The following is a 21,264-nucleotide window of genomic DNA, read 5'->3' as shown; positions in this document are numbered from 1 at the left end:
TGTGTCAGTGTGTAATGTGACGTGTTGGTGAGACTCTGCAGCTCCTCTCGGCTTTACGGAGCTTTATAGTGAGTTTCAGCTCATTGTTTATCTGTCCGGCTGCAACTTTACTGTTCTGGTTCACTCTCTGGAACACTACCTGCTAACAGTTAGCTGTAGACTAGCTGGTGAACATAGTGGAGCATTTAGCAGCTAAAGAGCCAGATGTTTCCCTCAGGAGCTGGTGGAGAGTAAAAACAGCTAAAAGAGAAACACGACTCCACATGAATGATAATGTTGCTCCGTAACTGCTGGATGTGGAAATAAGCAGCTGTTTGCTAACATGTTAGCCACGAGTACTTTATAAGCTGATAATATGACAGAAATAGTTTTTACAGACTATTCTGCTGAAAACAAGTTCAGGCAGCTTTAACCAGATTGAAACTATGAAGGACCAAGACTAGAACCCTGAGGAACCCCACATGTGATTATTGACTTTATCAATGGGAGGATCATGTTGCTCCGTAACTGCTGGATGTGGAAATAAACAACTGTTTGCTAACATGTTCAACATATAGCTGCTCAGGAGGTCGAGCAGGTCGTCCACTAATCGGAACATCGGCGGTTCGATTCCCGGCTCCTGTTGAAGTGTCCTCGGGCAAAATACTGAACCTCAAACTGCTGTGAATGTGTGAACAAGCACCTTGCATGGCAGCCTGCTGTCAGTGTGTCAGTGTGTGTGTGAATGTAGTGCCTGTAGTGTAAAAGTGCTTTGAGTAGTGCAGCCCAGTTACCAGTTTACCATCAACTTCAAGCTGATGAAAACTAAACATCAGTTAATGCAGGTTTAACCGTCTGACGATACAAACGTTGGAGTAAAGTCACTAATCTGTCAGTTGATAGAAAATTAAAACTGTTATCTAGAATTTTAAATGTCCAGTTTTGTTGCCCCTCAGCGGTCACTGTGGCAGAATATAATGAAAGTCTGTTTTCTCAACCTTCAGCAGAGCACAGAAACTTCAATTTGACACCAAAACAAGTAAAAGTTGTAGTTGTGAGTTTTTAACCCGAGACCGCCGTCTCCTCTGTGGGAGAGACTGGCGTTGGTTCGGCATTTCCAGGCGCCTCGGAGGCATGCACTGACGCAAGAGGCCTGATGGCAATCACCATGATCTTAACCTTTACATTTGCTTCAGTTGTTCTTGTGTTTAGTTGTTCTATACAGTTACAGACACGATGGAAAAACACATCACTATAATGTGAGTATAAGACCCGTCGCTGTTGACCTTTAAATAGATAGAAAGCAGCACACATAAACAGTATAGTGCAGCTATAATACAGCCCTCAGAGAGTCCGGGTGATTGTTGGAGAAGACGAGGAGGAGGAGGAGGAGGAGGAGGAGGAGGAGGATGAGTTTGGCCAGACAGCGAGTCTCTGTGACCAGCTGGACAAAGACTCGCTGTCAGTCGACCGCCGTCTGACTCGCGTCCCCAGCGACCGGACACAAACGGAGAGCCGGACGCCGCGCTGCTCTGACCCGACCTGACGACCCTCCTGCCTGCCTGCCGTCACCTTCATCACTCTTCATCCTCCCAGGAGACGACATGACGCGCTGCCGACGGCTGTTCCTGCTGGTTTGCTTTGGGATGCTTCATTTGGGTGAGTGGACCAGGATTAATTTATACTCAGTAGAGTTATTAAACGAGCAGACGGGTGTCAGTAAAACTACCTTTATCTCAAATCCTCTCATTCCTCAGTTTAAATAGCTTTTCCTAATGAGCAGAACAGGTGAGTGAGTGTCTTTAATTGTCAAATTAAGGATCATATAATGGTATCTGTTTACAGATGATACTAAATATTACTTTATTAAATCACATTTTGAGCATTTAATTGAAGGTTTATAGGATGAGTTTTGGTGTGTACACTAGAGAGATCAATAAATAGATCATTTACTCACTACAGTGACTGTATAGTGAATATAGAGTGATTTCAGACTGATGATGTATTCATATTATTGTGAAAATAAGCTTTTGTGAGCGCTTCATCATTAATGTGTGCGTCTGCGGTGCAACGAAAGTTCAAATGTGTTGACCTTTGACCCCAGCAGTGCTGACCGCTGCTGACGTAATATCGAGACCGGATAAAAAAAGATATTGATTAGAGATGCAGCTGGTAGGTTTTAGTGCAGCAACACAGAGCAGAATATTACTGCGACCAACAACATGTGAGACCGTCGTCGTTCTGCCGTGACGTACGTCTACCTGCAGCCATGCTAGCAGCGTTAAGCTAAATGCTAAAATGATGATGCTAAGCAGGTGTAATGTATACCATCTTCACCATCTTAGTTTAGCACGTTAGCACGCTAACATATGCTAATTAGCACTAAACACAATGAGTGTCTGAAGGACGTTTCACAGGAATCCATCTGATAATTGTTGAGATATTTCAGTCTGACGACGGAGTTCAGCTAAAACCAGCTGACTCTGACAGAACTGTGACGTCTACGTTCATCATGTGATGCCTTTAATTCAGCCATATTTCAGTATTTGATACTTAAAACTGTTCATTTGTTTGAGAGTACAGTATGAAATAATGCAGCAATAAGAGGCTTTAAGGCTGTTTCAGCTTTATTATTGTCACATGACCTGTAGATTATTCAGGTGAACATCTGTCTTCATACGTGACTTCCTGTTCATTAATAAAGAATAGTTTGAATCGGTTTGTCTGACAGTAGAAGAAAAGGATAAACATGAGACATCATAACTCATAATCACAGTAAACTAACGAGAGTAACTTCAAACACAATCACTAATGAAACAGTAACTTTACCACCAGAGAAACAAAGCAAACTGACTCTTCTTCTTCTCCTCCTCCTTCTTCTTCTTCTCCTTCTTCTCCTTCTTCTTCTTCTTCTCCTTCAGGCTCTGGACTTCGCTGCTACAAGTGTTCAGATTACACCGGACGCTGTGAGAACGTCCAGGAGTGCACGTACGAGGACTCGTGTATTTCTCTGAGTGAAAGAGGTCAGTTATGACTCAGCTGTGTGTTTATACGTTTATCCAGAGATCACTTTAACTAATATAATAATAACTACGATAGATAATTAACATAAATTAATTCTATATTATGAAATAACTATGAAATAAAAAAATGTTTATTCTTACTGTCTCTTAGTCATTCCATAACTTTAAATTTTACCAGCCGCCACTGGTCACTATGTGTGTTTCTCATCTTATTATATCATCTAAAGTTAATCAGATGATGTTTTCTATGTAAAGAGTCCTGGTGAACACTGAACACTCATAGTTCACTAAAGAACCACAGAGAGGCTTTGTGCAGTTATAGTACACGCAGTATGTATTTACATAGTTTTCCTATGAAAAGAAGCACAGAACTGATATGTAACTGTCATTTGCTCAATCAAAACTCGACCAGGTAGGAAACAGTCGATAACGAGCGCCGGTGGCCTGAAAGATTAAAACACATAATATAACCTGTACTTTAATCAAGATGTGAAAATAATGGCTGTTAACTGCTGTGAATGAGATAAAGTTAATATTGTCCCCTCCAGGCAGATATAACATTATAAACCTGCAGTCCAGCCAAAGTTGGAATTTACAGTAAAACTATATCAGGTGTAATCAATACAGACACATGTTGTCATTTCATTTGAACATAGATCATAGTGAGAAAACATCTATGTCAATCATATCTATGCCAGTAGGAAACCTAACCCTAACCCGATGATAGCAACCAGTTACTCATTCAAAGTATTTATGGTGAATAATAAATTATATGCCATATATATATATATATATATATATATATATATGTATATATATATATGTATATATATATATATATATATATTGATTCCTTATTTTTTCTTCTGAAAATCACAACGTCTGTCTCATATTCATAATGAGAACATACTTAATATAAAACAGTTTTATTGCTGTTACTTGATGTACTTTAACTTCCTGAAGATAAATATTGATTGCAGTTTACCTGTAGTGTTTTGCAGTAATAGTTGGTGCATATGTGTGTCTGCAGGTGGTAAAACCATCCGTCAGTGTATCCGCTACACCGACTGCGATAACTCTCGCCTCACTCAGATGTTTCCCGCCATCTCTGGCTTCACGTATCGCTGCTGCAGCAGCAACCTGTGCAACTCCAGCAACGCCGTCACCACGGCGACGCCCGTCCTGGCTCTGATGGGGTCGCTGCTGAGCGTCTGGTGGTGTTGGATCTGATCTCACGTTTCAGGATCATTACTGATGTTTTTGTTAAGTTAACAGGAATTAAACTGAGTGTCGTCGCTGTTCGTTGTAGCTTCTCAGGTCACGTTAAATAAAGAACGACACTTTTTTACCTTGTTTGCTAATTATGAATTTCATACTGTACAAGTTTAACAATAAATATAAGAAAAAATTAAACATGTTTTTGTTGTGTCTTTGTATCAGTTTTGTCTCCCTCATTGATTTCTGATTGGTTTATTCTTTTGATTGATCGCTCCCAGCCCCAACATCACACTGACTCATGAAACATGCTCATAAAGCAAAGTTAAAGGTATAATCATTTAGATTCTCATAAAATTTAAGTTAATGCAACTTTCCAAAACAATGAGACGACCTCGCTCTGTCAGGTGTGTGCAGGTGTGAAAGTAGCCGGAGTTTGAACTTCTCTCTTAGCTCTGCGCTCATCGAGGCCACAAAGACTCAGAGTTTATGGAGAGAGATGAAAGAGGTGATGAAGGAAAAACTCCTCACAGTGTGAGTTTGTTTGTCTGGTGTGTAAACAGAAACATCAGCTGCTCTTCTGTTGTATTTCTGACAAAGTAGCTGCTTAAACAGAGTTTACTGTAGTTTTAAAGTGCTGCTACGGTGGAAAACAATAAAAATGATCTTATTATGGTGACGGTGGGGCTTCCTGTACTGTAAAAATTACTCAATTCTATCTCCTCTGTCTTTTTAAGACTCGCGTGTTCTGGATCTAAGACCTCATTCTAGAGATATTTCTAACATGAGACTCCAGAGTGAGGTTATGATCTACTATAACAGTTGGTACAACATGCTGAGCTAGAGAACTAAGAGGAGGCAGAACTTGGTCATCAGTGTGCTCAGGACCTATAATAAGGATTTCCATTTTGGAGGAATTAAGCTGAAGAAAATTTTCTGCCATCCAACAACTGAGTCAGACGGTTTGCAGGATAAATACAGCGGAGTATCATCTGCGTAGAAATGACATGAACTATCATGCAGTGTGATAATGTGGCCCAAAGGGAGTAAATAAAGATAAAATACAGTTGGTCCTAGAATGGAGCCCTGCGGCACCTCTAACATAGACGATGCTTGAGAGGAGATAAAGACTTTTCTGTTAGAAAGGTATGAACCACTATCGAGCATTCACCTGCATCAACATATCACTGACCGCTCTTACCAGGGTCTAGTCTCTGTGCTGTCAGAGTGTCAGAGGGATCAGAACCAGGTTTTTTGAGAAGTGGCTGGACACTAGTGGTCTTAAAATAATCAGGAACACATCCAGAAAATAAAGAACAGACAAGGGGCTACAGCATCTAGAACCTCTAATAACAATGTGGTAGGTATTATGTCCAGTGAGCTTGATGATGGTGTCATATGAGAAATTATTTTATGTGACGTATATAACATATAATATACCACCAGCCTTTATGTGACGTATATAACATATAATGTACCACCAGCCTTTATGTGACGTATATAACATATAATGTACCACCAGCCTTTATGTGACGTATATAACATATAATGTACCACCAGCCTTTATGTGATGTATATAACATATAATATACCACCAGCCTTTATGTGATGTATATAACATATAATGTACCACCAGCCTTTATGTGATGTATATAACATATAATGTACCACCAGCCTTTATGTGACGTATATAACATATAATATACCACCAGCCTTTATGTGATGTATATAACATATAATATACCACCAGCCTTTATGTGACGTATATAACATATAATATACCACCAGCCTTTATGTGACGTATATAACATATAATATACCACCAGCCTTTATGTGTTGTATATAACTGTCACAACCTGGCTCGTGAGTCCATGACAAAGTGGGAAACACACCGTTTTCAAAAGTCAAACAAACTAATTTATTAAATAAACTGCGATTAATTAAATACATAACAAAAGTAGAAAAGCACATGTAGAGTGTGGAGATCAGTGGAATCAGGATTGTGTGCATGAGAGTGGAGACAGTGTGAGTGTTGTGAGGAACTAAAGCTGCAACATAACCACACGGATGGAGGCCCAGGTGTTCCTCTGCCCCACCCACCAGGTATCTGAAAAACAGGTATAACATATTATATAACACCAGGCTTATGAGTTACGTACAATATGATAATCTATATAAACACTGGGTTCTTGTCTAATTCATGTGTAAATAGAATTTAAAATCCTTCTCCTAACTTACAAAGCCCTTAATGGTCAGACACCATACCGTATTATCCCACTAGAACACTGCGCTCCCAGTTTGCAGCTTACTGGTGGTCCCTACAGTCTTTAAAAGTAGAATGGGAGGCAGAGCCTTCAGCTATCAGGCTCATCTCCTGTGGAACCATTAAGAGTAGGCTTAAAACTTTCCTTTTTGATAAAGCTTATAGTTAGGGCCGACCAGGCTCGCCTTGGATCAGCCCTTAGTTATGCTGCTATAGGCCTAGACTGCTGGGGGACTTCCCATGATGCACTGAGCTCCTCTCTCCTCCTCCTCCTCTGCATCTGTATGCATTCATGTAACATCAATGCATGTCACTAACTTGACTTTTTTGTGCTTTCTCGTCTTGCAGGAATCTTCGGTATCTGGCCTTGGGGTCTTCTCCGGCTGTTGCTGCTGTTATTATTAGTCGTCATATCTCTATATTTATTGTTGTTGTTGTTGTTGTTGTTATTGTGCTTCTCTGAGTCTTTCTCCCTCCCTCCTTCTTTCTATCTCTCAACCCCCGGTCAAGGCAGATGGCGCCACCTAGAGTCCGGTTCTGCTTGAGGTTTCTTCCCGCTGCTGCTCATGGAGGAACATCAGGTCTAGACCTGCTCTATATGGAAAGTGCCCTGAGATGACTGTTGTTGTGATTTGGCGCTATATAAGAATGTGATATATATACAATATAATAATCTATATAAACACTGGGTTTATGTGATGTATATACAATATAATAATTTATATAAACACTGGGTTTATGTTGCTGTGATATTGTGTATGATGTGACCAGACAAAGGAACGTGACATCAGGGGACGTTGATACTGAAATATTTCCAGGTATTCAGTCACTCATGTCTCCGAGTCCGTCATCCTCGATCTGTCGTCCAATCACTTCCAGCTGCACGTTCTTCTTCTGCCCTTTCTGCTCTGCCTCTTTGTCCGGCTTCTCTGATTGGGCGTACCAGGGTTGAGAGGTGGCGCCGTCGCAGGTCCGTCCTCCTCTACGGAAGCCTCCTCTGCCGGCTCGGACCAACCCCCAGCCCTGCAGGTGGGCGTCGGACCCGCCCTCCTGGACGCCGCGGGTCTGGTCCAGCTCCTTGGCGCTGAGAGACGGCATTCGGACCGGAACCGTGTTGCCGAACTTTGAGTAGTCGACGCAGTAGCGGCCGTCCTCCTCTGTGATGATGGAGACGAAGCGCCGCCCCCACAGGATCTCCTCGGGAGTGTAGGAGGTCCGAGCCTGCATGCTGATCCCCGTCGTTTCCACCACGCCTGAAGAACAGAGAGCAACGAGTCAGAACTCTGAATCCAGGAAGCATATTGTCATACAGTGAACTCAGAGGAAGTTTAAAGGCTCAGGAGCAGATCGAGGGTCGAAGACAAGAAGAGAAACAGCTGGACATCGACTGTGACGTCACAAATTAGAGTCCTGCACAAAACCGAGACCTGAACCCGGCCGTCCCCGCACCTTTCAGACCCGACTGAACCCACCTGGTGCTGCAGAACCAGACCTGTAAAAGACTGAACCTGAGACCGACAGAATATATCCCACCAGCACTGAACACATATCATTTCTATTAGCCAGTTAGCTGCCAGTTTAGTGGCGATGCACATTTAGAGCTGCAATGATTAGTCCATTAATCAATTAGTCAATCAACTATCTGGATAATTGATTTATCTTTTTGATCATTTTTTTAAGCAAAAACACTGTTCAGCATGTTTCAGCTCCTGAAATTGTGATGATTTGATGCTTTTTCTTGTCGTACATGACAGTAAACTGAACATCTTGTGTTTCATTTTTCACAACGCGGCTGCTGGTGGAACTGGAAGATACTTGTTGACTGGTTTAGAACCAGATTCCTTCTTTTTGTTTCCTCCTCAAGCTGTGGCAGAGGAGTAGTTGCATGTGGGTTTGTTGTCGTTACTGGACTTCATCATTCAACATGAACTCAGAGGAAACTTCAGTGTGATTTGAAATCTTATTTGTGTTTTTTAGACACAGATATTTCAGTAACATCAAATCTTTGCTCCAATGAAACCAACACTGGATTTATCTCAGACAGCTTTAGACTCATATTAAACTTCGGAGTGGGGACTTTACATCTTTAACATCAGTATTTCCATGACTGAACCAGTATGAGTTATATGATGCAGATCCAGGAGCGCGCGTGGTTCTGACCTTCCAGGATGACGATGATCTCCAGGTCCTCGGAGGCCAGCGAATGGGCGGACAGCTCGTACAGAGGACTCCCCCTCTCCATGGTGTGGCTGACGATCAGAGGAGAAACCAGGAAGATGCCGTTACTCCTCAGAGGGTTTTCCACCTGGATGTCCAGCTGACACACCGGGATCACCTCGCCCTCCACCGTCACCGTCCGCCGGATCACCTGCAGACACGGAGACCGGACGCGGTTTCAGCCTCGCTGCTGAGAGTACAACAAAATGCTTTACAGAGAAATTAATTCAAACTAAATAATCAGATAAGTAACTGTAACAGACAAAAATTAAAATTATTTTATCATTACGTTAATAATTGAGGGGAAACTGTTACGTTACATTGAGTGAAGACAACGTCTTCTGTGGCTTTAGATACCCTTCTGCTAACTTACAAAGCCCTTAATGGTCAGGCACCATCATATCTTGAAGAGCTCATAATACTAGCGCTCCCAGTATGCAGCTTACTGGTGGTTCCTACAGTCTTTAAAAGTAGAATGGGAGGCAGAGCCTTCAGCTATCAGGCTCCTCTTCTATGGAACCATCTACCGGATTCGGTCCGGGGTGCAGACACCCTCTCTATGTTTAAGAGTAGGCTTAAAACTTTCCTTTTTGATAAAGCTTATAGTTAGGGCCGACCAGGCTCGCCTTGGATCAGCCCTTAGTTATGCTGCTATAGGCCTAGACTGCTGGGGGACTTCCCATGATGCACTGAGCTCCTCTCTCCTCCTCCTCCTCTCCATCTGTATGCATTCATGTAACATCAATGCATGTCACTAACTTTGCTTCTTCCTCAGAGTTTTTTGTGCTTTCTCATCTCACAGGAAAACCTGAGTCCTGGGGCGAACCTTCGCGGTCCTTCACAGTCCTGATGGCATCCTTCCCTGGCTGTTGCTGCTTGTTCTTGTTGTTGTTGTTGTGATTGTTTTTCTTCTGTCCCCCCTCCCCCTTTCCCTCTCTCTTTCTCTCTCTCAACCCAACCGGTCAAAGCAGATGGCCACCCACCAAGAGCCGGGGTCTGCTTGAGGTTTCTACCCGTTAAAGGGGAGTTTTTCCTTACCGCTGTCGCCAAGTGCTGCTCATGGGGGAATTGTTGGGTCTCTGTAAATTAAAGAGTTCGGTCTGGACCTGCTCTATGTGAAAAGTGCCCTGAGATGACTTCTGTTGTGATATGGCGCTATATAAATAAAAATTGATTGAAAAGATAATTTCCAGATTGGGTGGAAACGCCAGCTTTTGATGCTGGAGGGACGGAGGATGAAACCACTGACTGAAGACAAGATTTGGAAGTTGGACTTGGAAGAAGTAATAAAGGAGAATGATGGTCTTAAAGAATGAGACCGGAAGACATTTCTATTTCTGTCTGTCTGCTTTAGAGACTTTCTGATCAAAGTTAGTTTTAAGTTCTGACAGCGTTGAGAGTTTAGAAGTTAAATGATGACGAGTGTCAGAGAGGAAAGGTTTGATGACTTTTACTGCATTAAATAAAGGAAATGAAAAGAGTTTGTAGCTGAATGACTAATAGTTATTAGCTAATGTTATCTAAACAGCTGAAACTGAACTGAAATTCAGCTTTGAATGATGTCAGATACAGAAAAACTACACTTTTTATTTTTATAAATTAGTTAGAAAGTTATGAAAATGGTTGCTGGTTAGTTTTCTGTTGATGAGCAATTTATTTAATCATCTTGTCAGCACCTCAGTTAATGCAGTCAAGCATCCAAAGTAAAAGTAAAAGCACTTGTAGTTTATTTTCAGTTTATTTTCTGGTCTCAGAACATTGAAAAGAAGGAAAGTAGGAAAGAAATAAAGACAGAAAGTCTTGTGCAGGTTGAGATAATCTTTAAATCACTGGTGTTTGCTTCATCTTGTTCAGCCTGAGCGAGTCTGTTTTCTTTCCACCACTGGTGTCAGATCACATGTATAAATAATATCATAAATCAAGACATGTGTTCCCGACAATGTGAAGCCGGCGGTGGAACCAGTCAGGACCCAGACTTTAACTGACAGTATTTACTAAACCGATAAACTGACGTCAGACAGATGTAGAAAACATCAGCGTCTCCAGAGTTTGAGTAGAGTCGAATAAATGAGACATGAGCCGGACTTCACCTGCAGCTGGACAGTAGCAGAGATGATCATACTCTTCCTCAGGTCTCCCACCCTGAACATGAAGGTCGGCCGGCCGTTTCGAGGCGCGATGACGGCGTTTCTGGAGAAGATGAGCGTCTCTGCTCGCCGGTTGGCCTGCGCCGTCTTCATGAAGACGCAGCCGAGCATCACAGCGTTGATGATCAGGCCCAGAATGTTCTGGATGATCAACACGGTGATGGCCAGAGGACACTCCTCCGTCACCATCCGGCCGCCAAAACCGATGGTCACCTGAAGAGGACGAGAGTTAACACACGACCAACAGCTGCACCTGCGTCAGCCGGGTGAGGTCAGACTGACAGCGGCTCTCACCTGGACCTCGATGGAGAAGAGGAAGGCGGAGGTGAAGGAGTGGATGGCGGTGACGCAGGGGACGGGGCCCGGCTCTTCATCGGGGTTCCGAGATTCCAGGTCTCCGTGAGCGAAGGCCAGGAGCCACCAGATCATAGCGAACAGCATCCAGGAGCAGAGGAAGGCCGAGGTGAAGATGAGGAGGGAGTGCTGCCACTTCAGGTCCACCATGGTGGTGAAGACATCCTGCAGGAAGCGACCCTGATACACACGAAGAAGAATGAAGCTGCTGCCCATAAATAAACCTGAACAGTGTATATATATTATAATATACTGTATATATAATATAATACATACACATGCACACACACACGCACGCACGCACACACACACACACACACACACACACACACACACACACACACACACACAGGAGGGACTGACAGGAAACGATGCAGCGTGTAATGCTTTGCTCTCCTGCAGCTGTAGCAAAGCGGTGTTAGCTCACTGCTAATGCTAACACAACACATCCTGCGGCTGGACCACAGCAGTGTTAGCTCACTGCTAATGCTAACACAACACATCCTGCGGCTGGACCACAGCGGTGTTAGCTCACTGCTAATGCTAACACAACACATCCTGCGGCTGGACCACAGCAGTGTTAGCTCACTGCTAATGCTAACACTACACATCCTGCGGCTGTACCACAGCAGTGTTAGCTCACTGCTAATGCTAACACAACACATCCTGCGGCTGTACCACAGCAGTGTTAGCTCACTGCTAATGCTAACACAACACATCCTGCGGCTGGACCACAGCAGTGTTAGCTCACTGCTAATGCTAACACAACACATCCTGCGGCTGGACCACAGCAGTGTTAGCTCACTGCTAATGCTAACACAACACATCCTGCGGCTGGAGCACAGCAGTGTTAGCTCACTGCTAATGCTAACACTACACATCCTGCGGCTGTACCACAGCAGTGTTAGCTCACTGCTAATGCTAACACTACACATCCTGCGGCTGTACCACAGCAGTGTTAGCTCACTGCTAATGCTAACACAACACATCCTGCGGCTGTACCACAGCAGTGTTAGCTCACTGCTAATGCTAACACAACACATCCTGCGGCTGGACCACAGCAGTGTTAGCTCACTGCTAATGCTAACACAACACATCCTGCGGCTGGACCACAGCAGTGTTAGCTCACTGCTAATGCTAACACAACACATCCTGCGGCTGTACCACAGCAGTGTTAGCTCACTGCTAATGCTAACACAACACCTCCTACAGCTGCTACTTCACATTAAACAATGTAAACGGGCTTGTATTGTGAAGTGGTCACAGGAAACACAGCATTTATCTTTTTTTCCCCTCATTCTTTATTCAACTTTCCATGTAAAATGAGAAGATTTAAAACAAAAACATGACTTCTGTCCGTATCCCTTTTTTCCATAGAAAAGATCGTCTCTTTTCTGCAAATTAAATCCCACATAACGCATCAAATACATATTCAACATCAATCCAGAAGAATTTAACATAAAAGGATTCATAAAATAAATGTACCATAGTTTCTGTGCCAGTGTTACAGAACACACAGGAATCACAAAGATCATTTGGAGACTGAGTGGCTCCAGTTTCTACCTGCTCCCTGATGTTCTTGTGAGCCACGTTGCAGGATCCGCTCTTGGTGATGAAGCGGGCTCTCTGGGATCTGGATCGGCTGCGGTTCGGCTGGTTCTGGTCCTCCGCCAGGCGGGTCAGCAGGAAGCCATCCGGCAGGAGACCCTTCCTGGCCAACATGCTGCACACCTGCACACCTGCACACACACAGGCCTGTTTCCATCACTTCTGACGACGTCACATTGACTTACATTCTGTTCCTGGAGACTCAACAAGATGAAGTTGGGCAGCGAATCCCCATATGTGTCAAACAGATACATGTCCCCACAACATCAGCAATACAAGAACACACACACACAAACACACACTTTCTGATGCAGCTTTGTTCTTTGTTTGTCTAGAAACGCAGCCGTTTATGTTCAATATATTTTGTTTGTTTATTTATTTTAATTATTCTAAGAATAAAACTGATTAATAATGATGATAAATTATTTTCCTCATGACTTAAACAAGCAAATGTTTGTTCTGTGTTGACTCACAAGAAAATATCACATCATCATTTCCGTCCTCAAAATGCTGTTTCTCATTAATTATGTTTAATTAATTTATATGTTTTGATTTGCTAATAAAGCAGGAGGAGATAAGACAGAACTTTATAGATCAAACTGTTATTCATTGTTTATACTTTATTCTTTTAGAGCCACTATTAAGCTTCATTAAAGGATTGATCACCTGTTTATTGATGACTGATTGATTGTGGTTCAGTCGTTTGGTGATGAGAGTAAAGATGAAGGTCAGAATATAACAAACATGTGAGAGTTAAATGTTTTGTGACGCCTGTGATCGATTACTTATTGATCATTCATCAATTAGTTGATCAACAGAAAATTGCATTGTTAATATTATTAATATATATAATAAGGTAATAATATAATAAGGTTATTATTGATGAGGTTTGGACTGTTGATTGATGACCAAACGATTAATAAAGAAAATGATTAATCAGATTAATTGATAATGAAAATAATCATTAGTTGCAGCTCTGATCTCAATGACATCACCTGATTAAATAATGTTATATATTTTTTATTTGGATATGTATAAATATTAAAGTATACTGACGTCATTGGAGTTTAAAATGTTTGATATTAATATTATATAACAATCACAGACATCCCGCAGAAACAGCGACATTCAATCAGCTGCAGGTTGTTTTTATTCACAGCGTCACCGTAACGTCACATTTTGTTTGTATTTACTGTGTTTACTGCACACAGCGGGATGTAAACATGCAGAGATGTTACCTGAAGCAGCAGCTGAATGTTTCTCTTGTTCAGATGATTTTAAATCGACGACAAACACAACGAAGCCTTCATCATCTTCACCCGCAGCTCAGGTCAGAGTCAAGCTGCAGAAAGCACAGCGCACTGCTTCCTGTCTGCCCCTTCACAATAAGACTGATAAATACAAAGGTCAGCAGACATTTTTAACTTCATCACGAACAGAAACACTGAAGTCAATATGTATAACTCTACATGAAGGACTGATGATGATGATGATGATGATGATGATGATGATGATGATGATGATGATGTCAAAACTGTGTCCAAACTTCCAAAAAAGCTGCAATGTTTCACATTTTTACTTGTAAAATGACTCAAGCGATTCATATTATTAAAATATTTGATAATTATAAATCTATAGTTTTCTCAGCTTGAATTCAACCCATATAAAAAGGAGAATATATTTACAGACTGTTTCAGACAATATTAACCTGTTTTACTGTCTGGTTTCTACTGAGCTTTAACTTTGAAGGCAGCTTTCAGTCACTTCCGGGTTCTTCCTCTCTGCGTGTTCACATGTTGAACTTGACGAGCTGCTTCCTGCTGCAGCATCACAGATGCATTAAAAGATGTGTCTCTCATTATTTATTATCTCTTAAAGGTCTCATTAGCTGAGCAGCTTCTCTACAGACGCTTCCTGAAAAACTGAAATATATAAAACTATCAGAAAATTAAGGTTTAATTTCAAATAGAAAAAAGGAGAAACTAAGACTTAGTATCATATTTATGAGGTGATTCATGGAGGCTCAAGTAATTAGAATATCTGATGATTTTTGTGCCCTTTTTTTTTACATGTTAATTATTGACAAAGACCTATTAAATGCATCTAAAGTCTGTTAAAATGACCTCCTGATATGGCAACGACAGCCTCCAGAGGTTATTGACATTTTGAGTTTAAGGTCTGTTAAATGGCAACTTCCTTATTATCAGTCAATCAATCACTTTATTGGTCCGATTGGTTGTGCAGCAGTGAAACAGATAAAAAGCACATAAACCCCCCCCAAAAAATAAACATTGAGTACACAAGTTAGAATAAATTAAAGTATTAGGAAAAATCATTTTAACAATGTAAATATTAAATTATATATAATAATATAATTTCCCATATATTCACATCTAAAAATATTTTTTTTTCTTATAAATATAATGATGTAGTCGGCAAAATATAATAAATATAAATGCAAGTTTTATGGTACCAAACTTTCATTTTCTTTGTTTAATTATAAATAAAGACATTTAAATGAATAAACGTGCAGTACATGAATAGATAATAATATCTTTTTTTCTGTATTTCATGATTTATTTATACATTTACTCATTTCAATTTTAAAAATTTATTTATTTACATTTATTTTTATCCACATTTATTTATTTATTTAAGTCACTTTTGGGCTTCCATAACGGACCGTTTACTCTTATTTATTTATTTATTTATTCTGTGCATTTCCGTGTTCAGTGAGACTTTAGAATAAATAACACATATACATATATAATATAAATATGCAGTATATTATAAATATAAACGGCCTGTAGGTGGCAGCAGAGCGCTGTCGGCGGGTCTCAACTGAAGAAGAAGAAGAAGCAGCAGCAGCAGCAGCAGCAGCAGCAGCAGCAGCAGCAGAAGAAGAAGAAGAAGAAGAGGTAGTAGTAGTAGTAGTAGAAGAAGAACGTCTCTTCCGCTCTCGGGCGGATGTTTGGACCTGACAGCGGGAAAATGGCGAACGCGTACAGAAGTAACTTGATTTAAATAAAACTTCACATGTTAATGATGTTATCTTTTAATGAGACGTGACGTCAGACTGAGATTAAGCGGGAATCCTCACAGAAAGCGACACATGCGCAGTAGCGACCTGCGTTCAGAGAGCTGAGAGGACAAACTGCTTCACCAGCTGACTGACAGCAGACATTCACTCAACATAAACAGTTTGCATGTCAGCTCAGTGTCACAGTGTCCGTAGTCATTGATTCATTGTTTTTTTTTTTTTCCCGCCCACCGCAGCAAGCTCACAGGCAGACTGAGAGCTGATCGATCAATGCAGACACCATGAATGAGCTGAAAACATGTACTGCGCAGACTGGTGTGATTTAAACAGCTGTTTGTGCAGATTAAGCTCCTCTAAATGTGCCAAAGAAGAAAGAAAAAAATAGATTCAGAGCGTAAAAACAACGCGCGTCAGAGCGGATCGATACATTTAATAAAATGGTAGAGATCGATAATGTTTCTGTTTCTGGCGGAGATCACAGATGAAGCTGCTTCTGTCTCACAGATCGATAAGCTTTGAAGTGTCTGCATGAGCAGGGCTCACACAGTTTAATTAGGTGTTTATGTTGATGACGATGTTACAGGTGAAGCTGTTTGCGCAGTGACAGATGAAGGCGTTGCTATAGTTACAGATTAATTTGACGGAAATGAGTAATAACTCAGTAAATACCAGATGAATCTAAAGAGGGACAACCTCAATATGTTTCTGTAACATTTGATATTGACATTTATTACAATAAAAGTGAAGTTTAAACTGTCTTAATTATTATTTGTTAATGAACTGAGATCATAAGGACTGTGTGAGTGTTTCAACCCACATCTGTCAGTCATCATATTTGATTGAAATATTGCTAAATCCTGATTGGTGCATGAAAGTATGTGACATCACCGTTTCCCAAGTATAATAACTGAAGCTGAATGTTGATGTCAGAGACATGACAGCAAGAAACTACAGCAGAAAATGTATTTTCAAGACCTTAAAACAGTGACACACAGGTTCAAGTGTTTCCATGGTAACAGATATGAGACTGATGATGTTACTGTTACCATAGTGACAGATGTGAGACTGATGATGTAACTGTTACCATAGTGACAGATGTCAGACCGATGATGTAACTGTTTCCATAGTGACAGAGGTGAGACTGCTGATTTAATTGTTTCCATGGTGACAGATGTCAGACTGATGGTGTAACTGTTTCCATAGTAACAGATGTCAGACTGATAATGTAACTGTTTCCATAGTGACAGATGTCAGACTGATGGTGAAACTGTTTCCATGGTGACAGATGTGAGATTGATGATGTAACTGTTGCCATGGTGACAGATGGGAGATTGATGATGTAACTGTTGCCATGGTGACAGATGTGAGACTGATGGTGTAACTGTTTCCATGGTGACAGATGTGAGATTGATGATGTAACTGTTGCCATGGTGACAGATGGGAGATTGATGATGTAACTGTTGCCATGGTGACAGATGTGAGACTGATGGTGTAACTGTTTCCATAGTGACAGATGTGAGACTGATGGTGTAACTGTTTCTATAGTGACAGATGTGAGACTGATGGTGTAACTGTTTCTATAGTGACAGATGTGAGATTGATGATGTAACTGTTGCCATGGTGACAGATGTGAGACTGATGGTGTAACTGTTTCCATGGTGACAGATGTGAGACTGATGGTGTAACTGTTTCCATAGTGACAGATGTGAGACTGATGGTGTAACTGTTTCCATGGTGACAGATGTGAGACTGATGGTGTAACTGTTTCCATAGTGACAGATGTGAGACTGATGGTGTAACTGTTTCCATGGTGACAGATGTGAGACTGATGGTGTAACTGTTTCCATGGTGACAGATGTGAGACTGATGGTGTAACTGTTTCCATAGTGACAGATGTGAGACTGATGGTGTAACTGTTTCCATAGTGACAGATGTGAGACTGATGGTGTAACTGTTTCCATAGTGACAGACAGAGACATCAGACTGATGATTCAGCTTCGTGCCACCAACGCAGCCATCTTCACTGGTCGGAGGAACTCTGCTCTGAGAGGCTGGAGGTCAGTTTGTTTCCTGTCTGAACCTTTAAACTACGTTCAGACAGTCGCTCTAATCATGTTTCACTCACAGGAGAACCTGAACGCAGAAAATCCTGTCAGTAGGAATTCCTCTAAAATTTTCACCATATCAGATTTTTTTAAAAATACCATCGTCAGCACAAATATTCTCTAGTTTCACCATTTATCTATTTAAAAAAGGTTTATTGTACAATATACATGTTCAAAGTGTGTATGTGTGTAACTGTTTCCATGGTGACAGATGTGAGACTGATGGTGTAATCAGTAAAGCCCCCTCTTCACTGCACCGACAGTGATACAACGTTAACTCGCCCACATTAAAACCGCCGGAGACCCCTGCTAACGATAGCTTAGCATTAGCAATATCGTTAGATTACATATCATAGCTCCACGATCAAATTAACGTTACCATGGCTCAGAACGCTTGTAATAAAAACTTAAGAGTAACGTTAGTTGGTGTCACTGATGTTTAGAAGCAGGTTGTATTAAGAACATGCCAACGTTAAACCAAACCAGGGATTTTCCCGTAGTTATGTATAATATTCAACACAAGACAGTTATGTGTTCAGCAGATATTGATAACGTATGGTTAGCAGTTGGGACAGATAGCTTAGCATGTGGGAGGAGTAGAGTTAGATATCATTGAATAACAGATGAACAGTGATATGTAAACAACGTTCATGATAAAATGTTCATAACATTGACCCTCGTTATATGTCCTTATTTTCTGAATATATTGTATGAGACTAATAACAAGTGTTCCAGTGTTGGTCATCTTAGCTAGCCAGCAACAAACCCAGGCTAGGAGAAGTGACGTCCTTGCCATCTTGCCTGCCGTCTTTCTCATTTTTGGTTGTGATTGTTTTGCCCGTGTTGAACTGGATACAACGGACGCCGTCAGAACTCAGTTCTAGAAGCAGCCTTTCCAGGTTTTAGATGGCTGAATAAACAGAGCTCTGCTGACTTGCTGCCTACTTCTTCGCCATTCGGCAAACCGGAAGTCTCAGATTTATATGTTGAGCTGTCCTTGTCACCAGATGATTCTGTTTAATGAAAATTGTTCTTATTTGAACTGACAGCAGGAGAATAAACACGTCTGATAATTGACTCTTTTATATTTGTCGGGGGACTATTTCCAGCAGCAGATTAATCCACGTTTGATGCTCTGTAGTGAGTATTTGCAGTTTTTCTGCCAGTTTAATTAATTTTCCACTAGAGGGCAGAAGAAGTGAACATCCACAGACACAGAGCTCCACTGACAGGCGGTAATTAGTTGTGGGGTTCCTCAGGGTTCTGTTCTCGGCCCTTTATATGTTCAGTTTTCATATTTGTCCATAAACCATCAGACTCTCCTCTGTTAGATGTTTAGATACATATGAGGCCTCTGATCATCACTCCTCTGCTCCTGCAGGGCGATAAGGAAGGAGATGGGGCTGCAGGGGATGTTGTCGGCTCGCCAGCTGAAGAAGAAATGGGACAACCTGAAGGAGAAGTACAAGGTCAGTCCAGCGCATCAGAGTTCACCCACATGATCAACGAACGAGGCGTATTTACTGAAGAACTGATGGAGAGACACATTAATCTACAAACTCATGATTTAAACTGTGACGTCCTCTCCTGTGCAGGTGCTGAAGACCCCTCCAGAGGGGATGGAGAACTTGACTAGACCCAGCTCGTGGCGCTGGTTCTCCCTGATGGACGAGGCGATGAACGGCCGCCTGGTCGGCACCGCCGGCATCGTCCAGCCCTCCCTGCGGGACGAGGACGAGGACCGTCCCGCGGCTCTACCTCCGCTCGCTCTCCCCAACGCAGGACCGAGCGTTGTTGAAACGGGGCCTGACGAGGGTGTCGGGACGCTCGGGGACGTCCTGGAACCGAGCGGGGTCGAAGCGGTGAGAAGAAGAACCTCTGAGCTGAGGAGTCAACCTCATGCTGCCGTGCTGTACGCCACCTTACTGCCCGACTGCACCGCCGCCGCCGCAGCCTCCACCTCCTCCTCTGTCGCCGGCAGGAACATCGTCAGGGAGGCGGCCGAGGTGGACGGGAAGCTGGCGGAGCTGCAGAGAGAGAGACGGGCTCTGGAGAGAGAGCAAGCCGAGTTCGACAGAGAGCTGATCGCTTTAGAAAGGGACCGAGAGCTGCTGAACAGAGACGCGGCCGCTCTCGAGAGAGACAGAGCGAGCATAGAGAGAGACAGGACGACTATGGAGAGAGACAGAGCTGCTCTAGAAAGAGACCGGGCCTTTCTAGACAGAGACCGGGCCTTTCTAGACAGAGACCGGGCCTTTCTAGACAGAGACCGGGCGTTTCTGGAGAGAGATCGGGTACTTGTGGAGAGAGCCAGAGAGGATGTGGAGAGAGACCGAGCTCAGCTGAGGACGGAGGAGGAGGAGGGGGCGGCGGCGGCTGTGGATGGGGATCAGGCTGAGAAGGAGGTGGTGCTGCAGACCAGGTTCTACCAGAGCTGGATGGCTGCAGATGTGGATCCAGACCAGCTGGAGACCAGGCAGAGACTGGTGTCTTTGTTCCAGAAGCTGGTTGAGAAACTGTGATGGAGGACGTGTCGTACAGACTGGTACCTTCTGCTGCACTTCATTTATTTGGTGACATAAGTTACTTCAGATCAATATCAGAGGTTATCACAGACGTTATTGATCCTCAGCAGTATCTAAAGTAATAACATGATTCCACCTTCGCCAGCTGCAGACATTAATACATCAATCATTATTTAATAATACAATAATCATTATGTCATTTGCATACTGAGTGAGTACTGGATGTATGATGGAGTATTTCTACACTGTGATACTAACACTTGATGAAGATGTCAGAGCTTCTTCATCCGTTAAGGTCGGTGGTAAAAGTCATAATGAAGAAGTAAAGTGTGGCATAAAAATAAAAATAAAAAGCCTTTAATAAAAAATGAGCTAGTTCCTCTTTAAAATGTGTCACTGAATGATTTTATTATGTTATTGTTATAAGTAATATTGTTATTGTTGTTATTAATATATATATTTACTGATCTGTTTATTTCCTGTAGTTCTTACTGTGTGGGAGTCTGAAAAGTGAAGATAAACTGTGTAAAGTGTAACATATGTAAATGCAACCTGTTTCCTACATGAATGAAATTATAAAAAAATAAATTCACTAAATACTTAATACTCAGTTATAAACCCTCCATCAGAACAACTTTGGGTTTCCAGGTTGTTAAATGTTCCTTTAATGAATGTTTATCCTGTAACGTTCATCATGTGTATATATATATATATATACACACACAAACACACACACACACACACACACACACATATATATATATATATATATATATATATATATATAT

General features: G+C 41.9%; 3 protein-coding genes across 4 annotated transcripts; 2 read left to right on the top strand and 1 right to left on the bottom strand.

The window, feature by feature from the left end:
* Positions 1 to 1,408: 1,408 nt before the first annotated feature.
* cd59b (CD59 molecule (CD59 blood group) b) lies at positions 1,409 to 4,415 on the top strand. The gene is made up of 3 exons (XM_067591036.1): positions 1,409 to 1,638; positions 2,901 to 3,002; positions 4,033 to 4,415. Exons 1-3 carry the CDS (start codon positions 1,584 to 1,586, stop codon positions 4,230 to 4,232), a joined length of 357 nt encoding a protein of 118 aa, XP_067447137.1. The 5' UTR covers positions 1,409 to 1,583; the 3' UTR covers positions 4,233 to 4,415.
* A 1,696-nt stretch (positions 4,416 to 6,111) lies between these two features.
* On the bottom strand, positions 6,112 to 14,232 carry kcnj11l (potassium inwardly rectifying channel subfamily J member 11, like). 2 transcript variants are annotated; one of them, XR_010928528.1, is made up of 7 exons: positions 14,045 to 14,232; positions 12,762 to 12,937; positions 11,139 to 11,378; positions 10,788 to 11,057; positions 8,641 to 8,848; positions 6,799 to 7,733; positions 6,112 to 6,324 (listed from the first exon to the last, which is right to left on the bottom strand). XR_010928528.1 is itself a non-coding variant. In XM_067591025.1 (6 exons), exons 2-6 carry the CDS (start codon positions 12,918 to 12,920, stop codon positions 7,303 to 7,305), a joined length of 1,308 nt encoding a protein of 435 aa, XP_067447126.1. In that variant the 5' UTR covers positions 12,921 to 12,937; positions 14,045 to 14,232; the 3' UTR covers positions 6,112 to 7,302. The 2 variants fall into 2 exon arrangements, 1 of the variants encoding a protein (XP_067447126.1); XM_067591025.1 differs by having other exon boundaries at positions 6,112 to 7,733.
* Positions 14,233 to 15,699: 1,467 nt separating this feature from the next.
* On the top strand, positions 15,700 to 21,123 carry LOC137183728 (ribonuclease Y-like). The gene is made up of 4 exons (XM_067591024.1): positions 15,700 to 15,816; positions 17,810 to 17,903; positions 19,333 to 19,420; positions 19,547 to 21,123. The coding sequence occupies exons 1-4, from the start codon at positions 15,774 to 15,776 to the stop codon at positions 20,471 to 20,473; spliced, it is 1,152 nt and encodes a 383-aa protein (XP_067447125.1). The 5' UTR covers positions 15,700 to 15,773; the 3' UTR covers positions 20,474 to 21,123.
* The last annotated feature ends 141 nt before the right edge of the window (positions 21,124 to 21,264 follow it).

Source organism: Thunnus thynnus, chromosome 5 (genome assembly GCF_963924715.1).
Source record: "Thunnus thynnus chromosome 5, fThuThy2.1, whole genome shotgun sequence".
NCBI lineage: Eukaryota > Metazoa > Chordata > Actinopteri > Scombriformes > Scombridae > Thunnus > Thunnus thynnus.
Note: the sequence above shows the minus strand (reverse complement) of the source record. Positions and strands in the feature narration are given on the sequence as shown.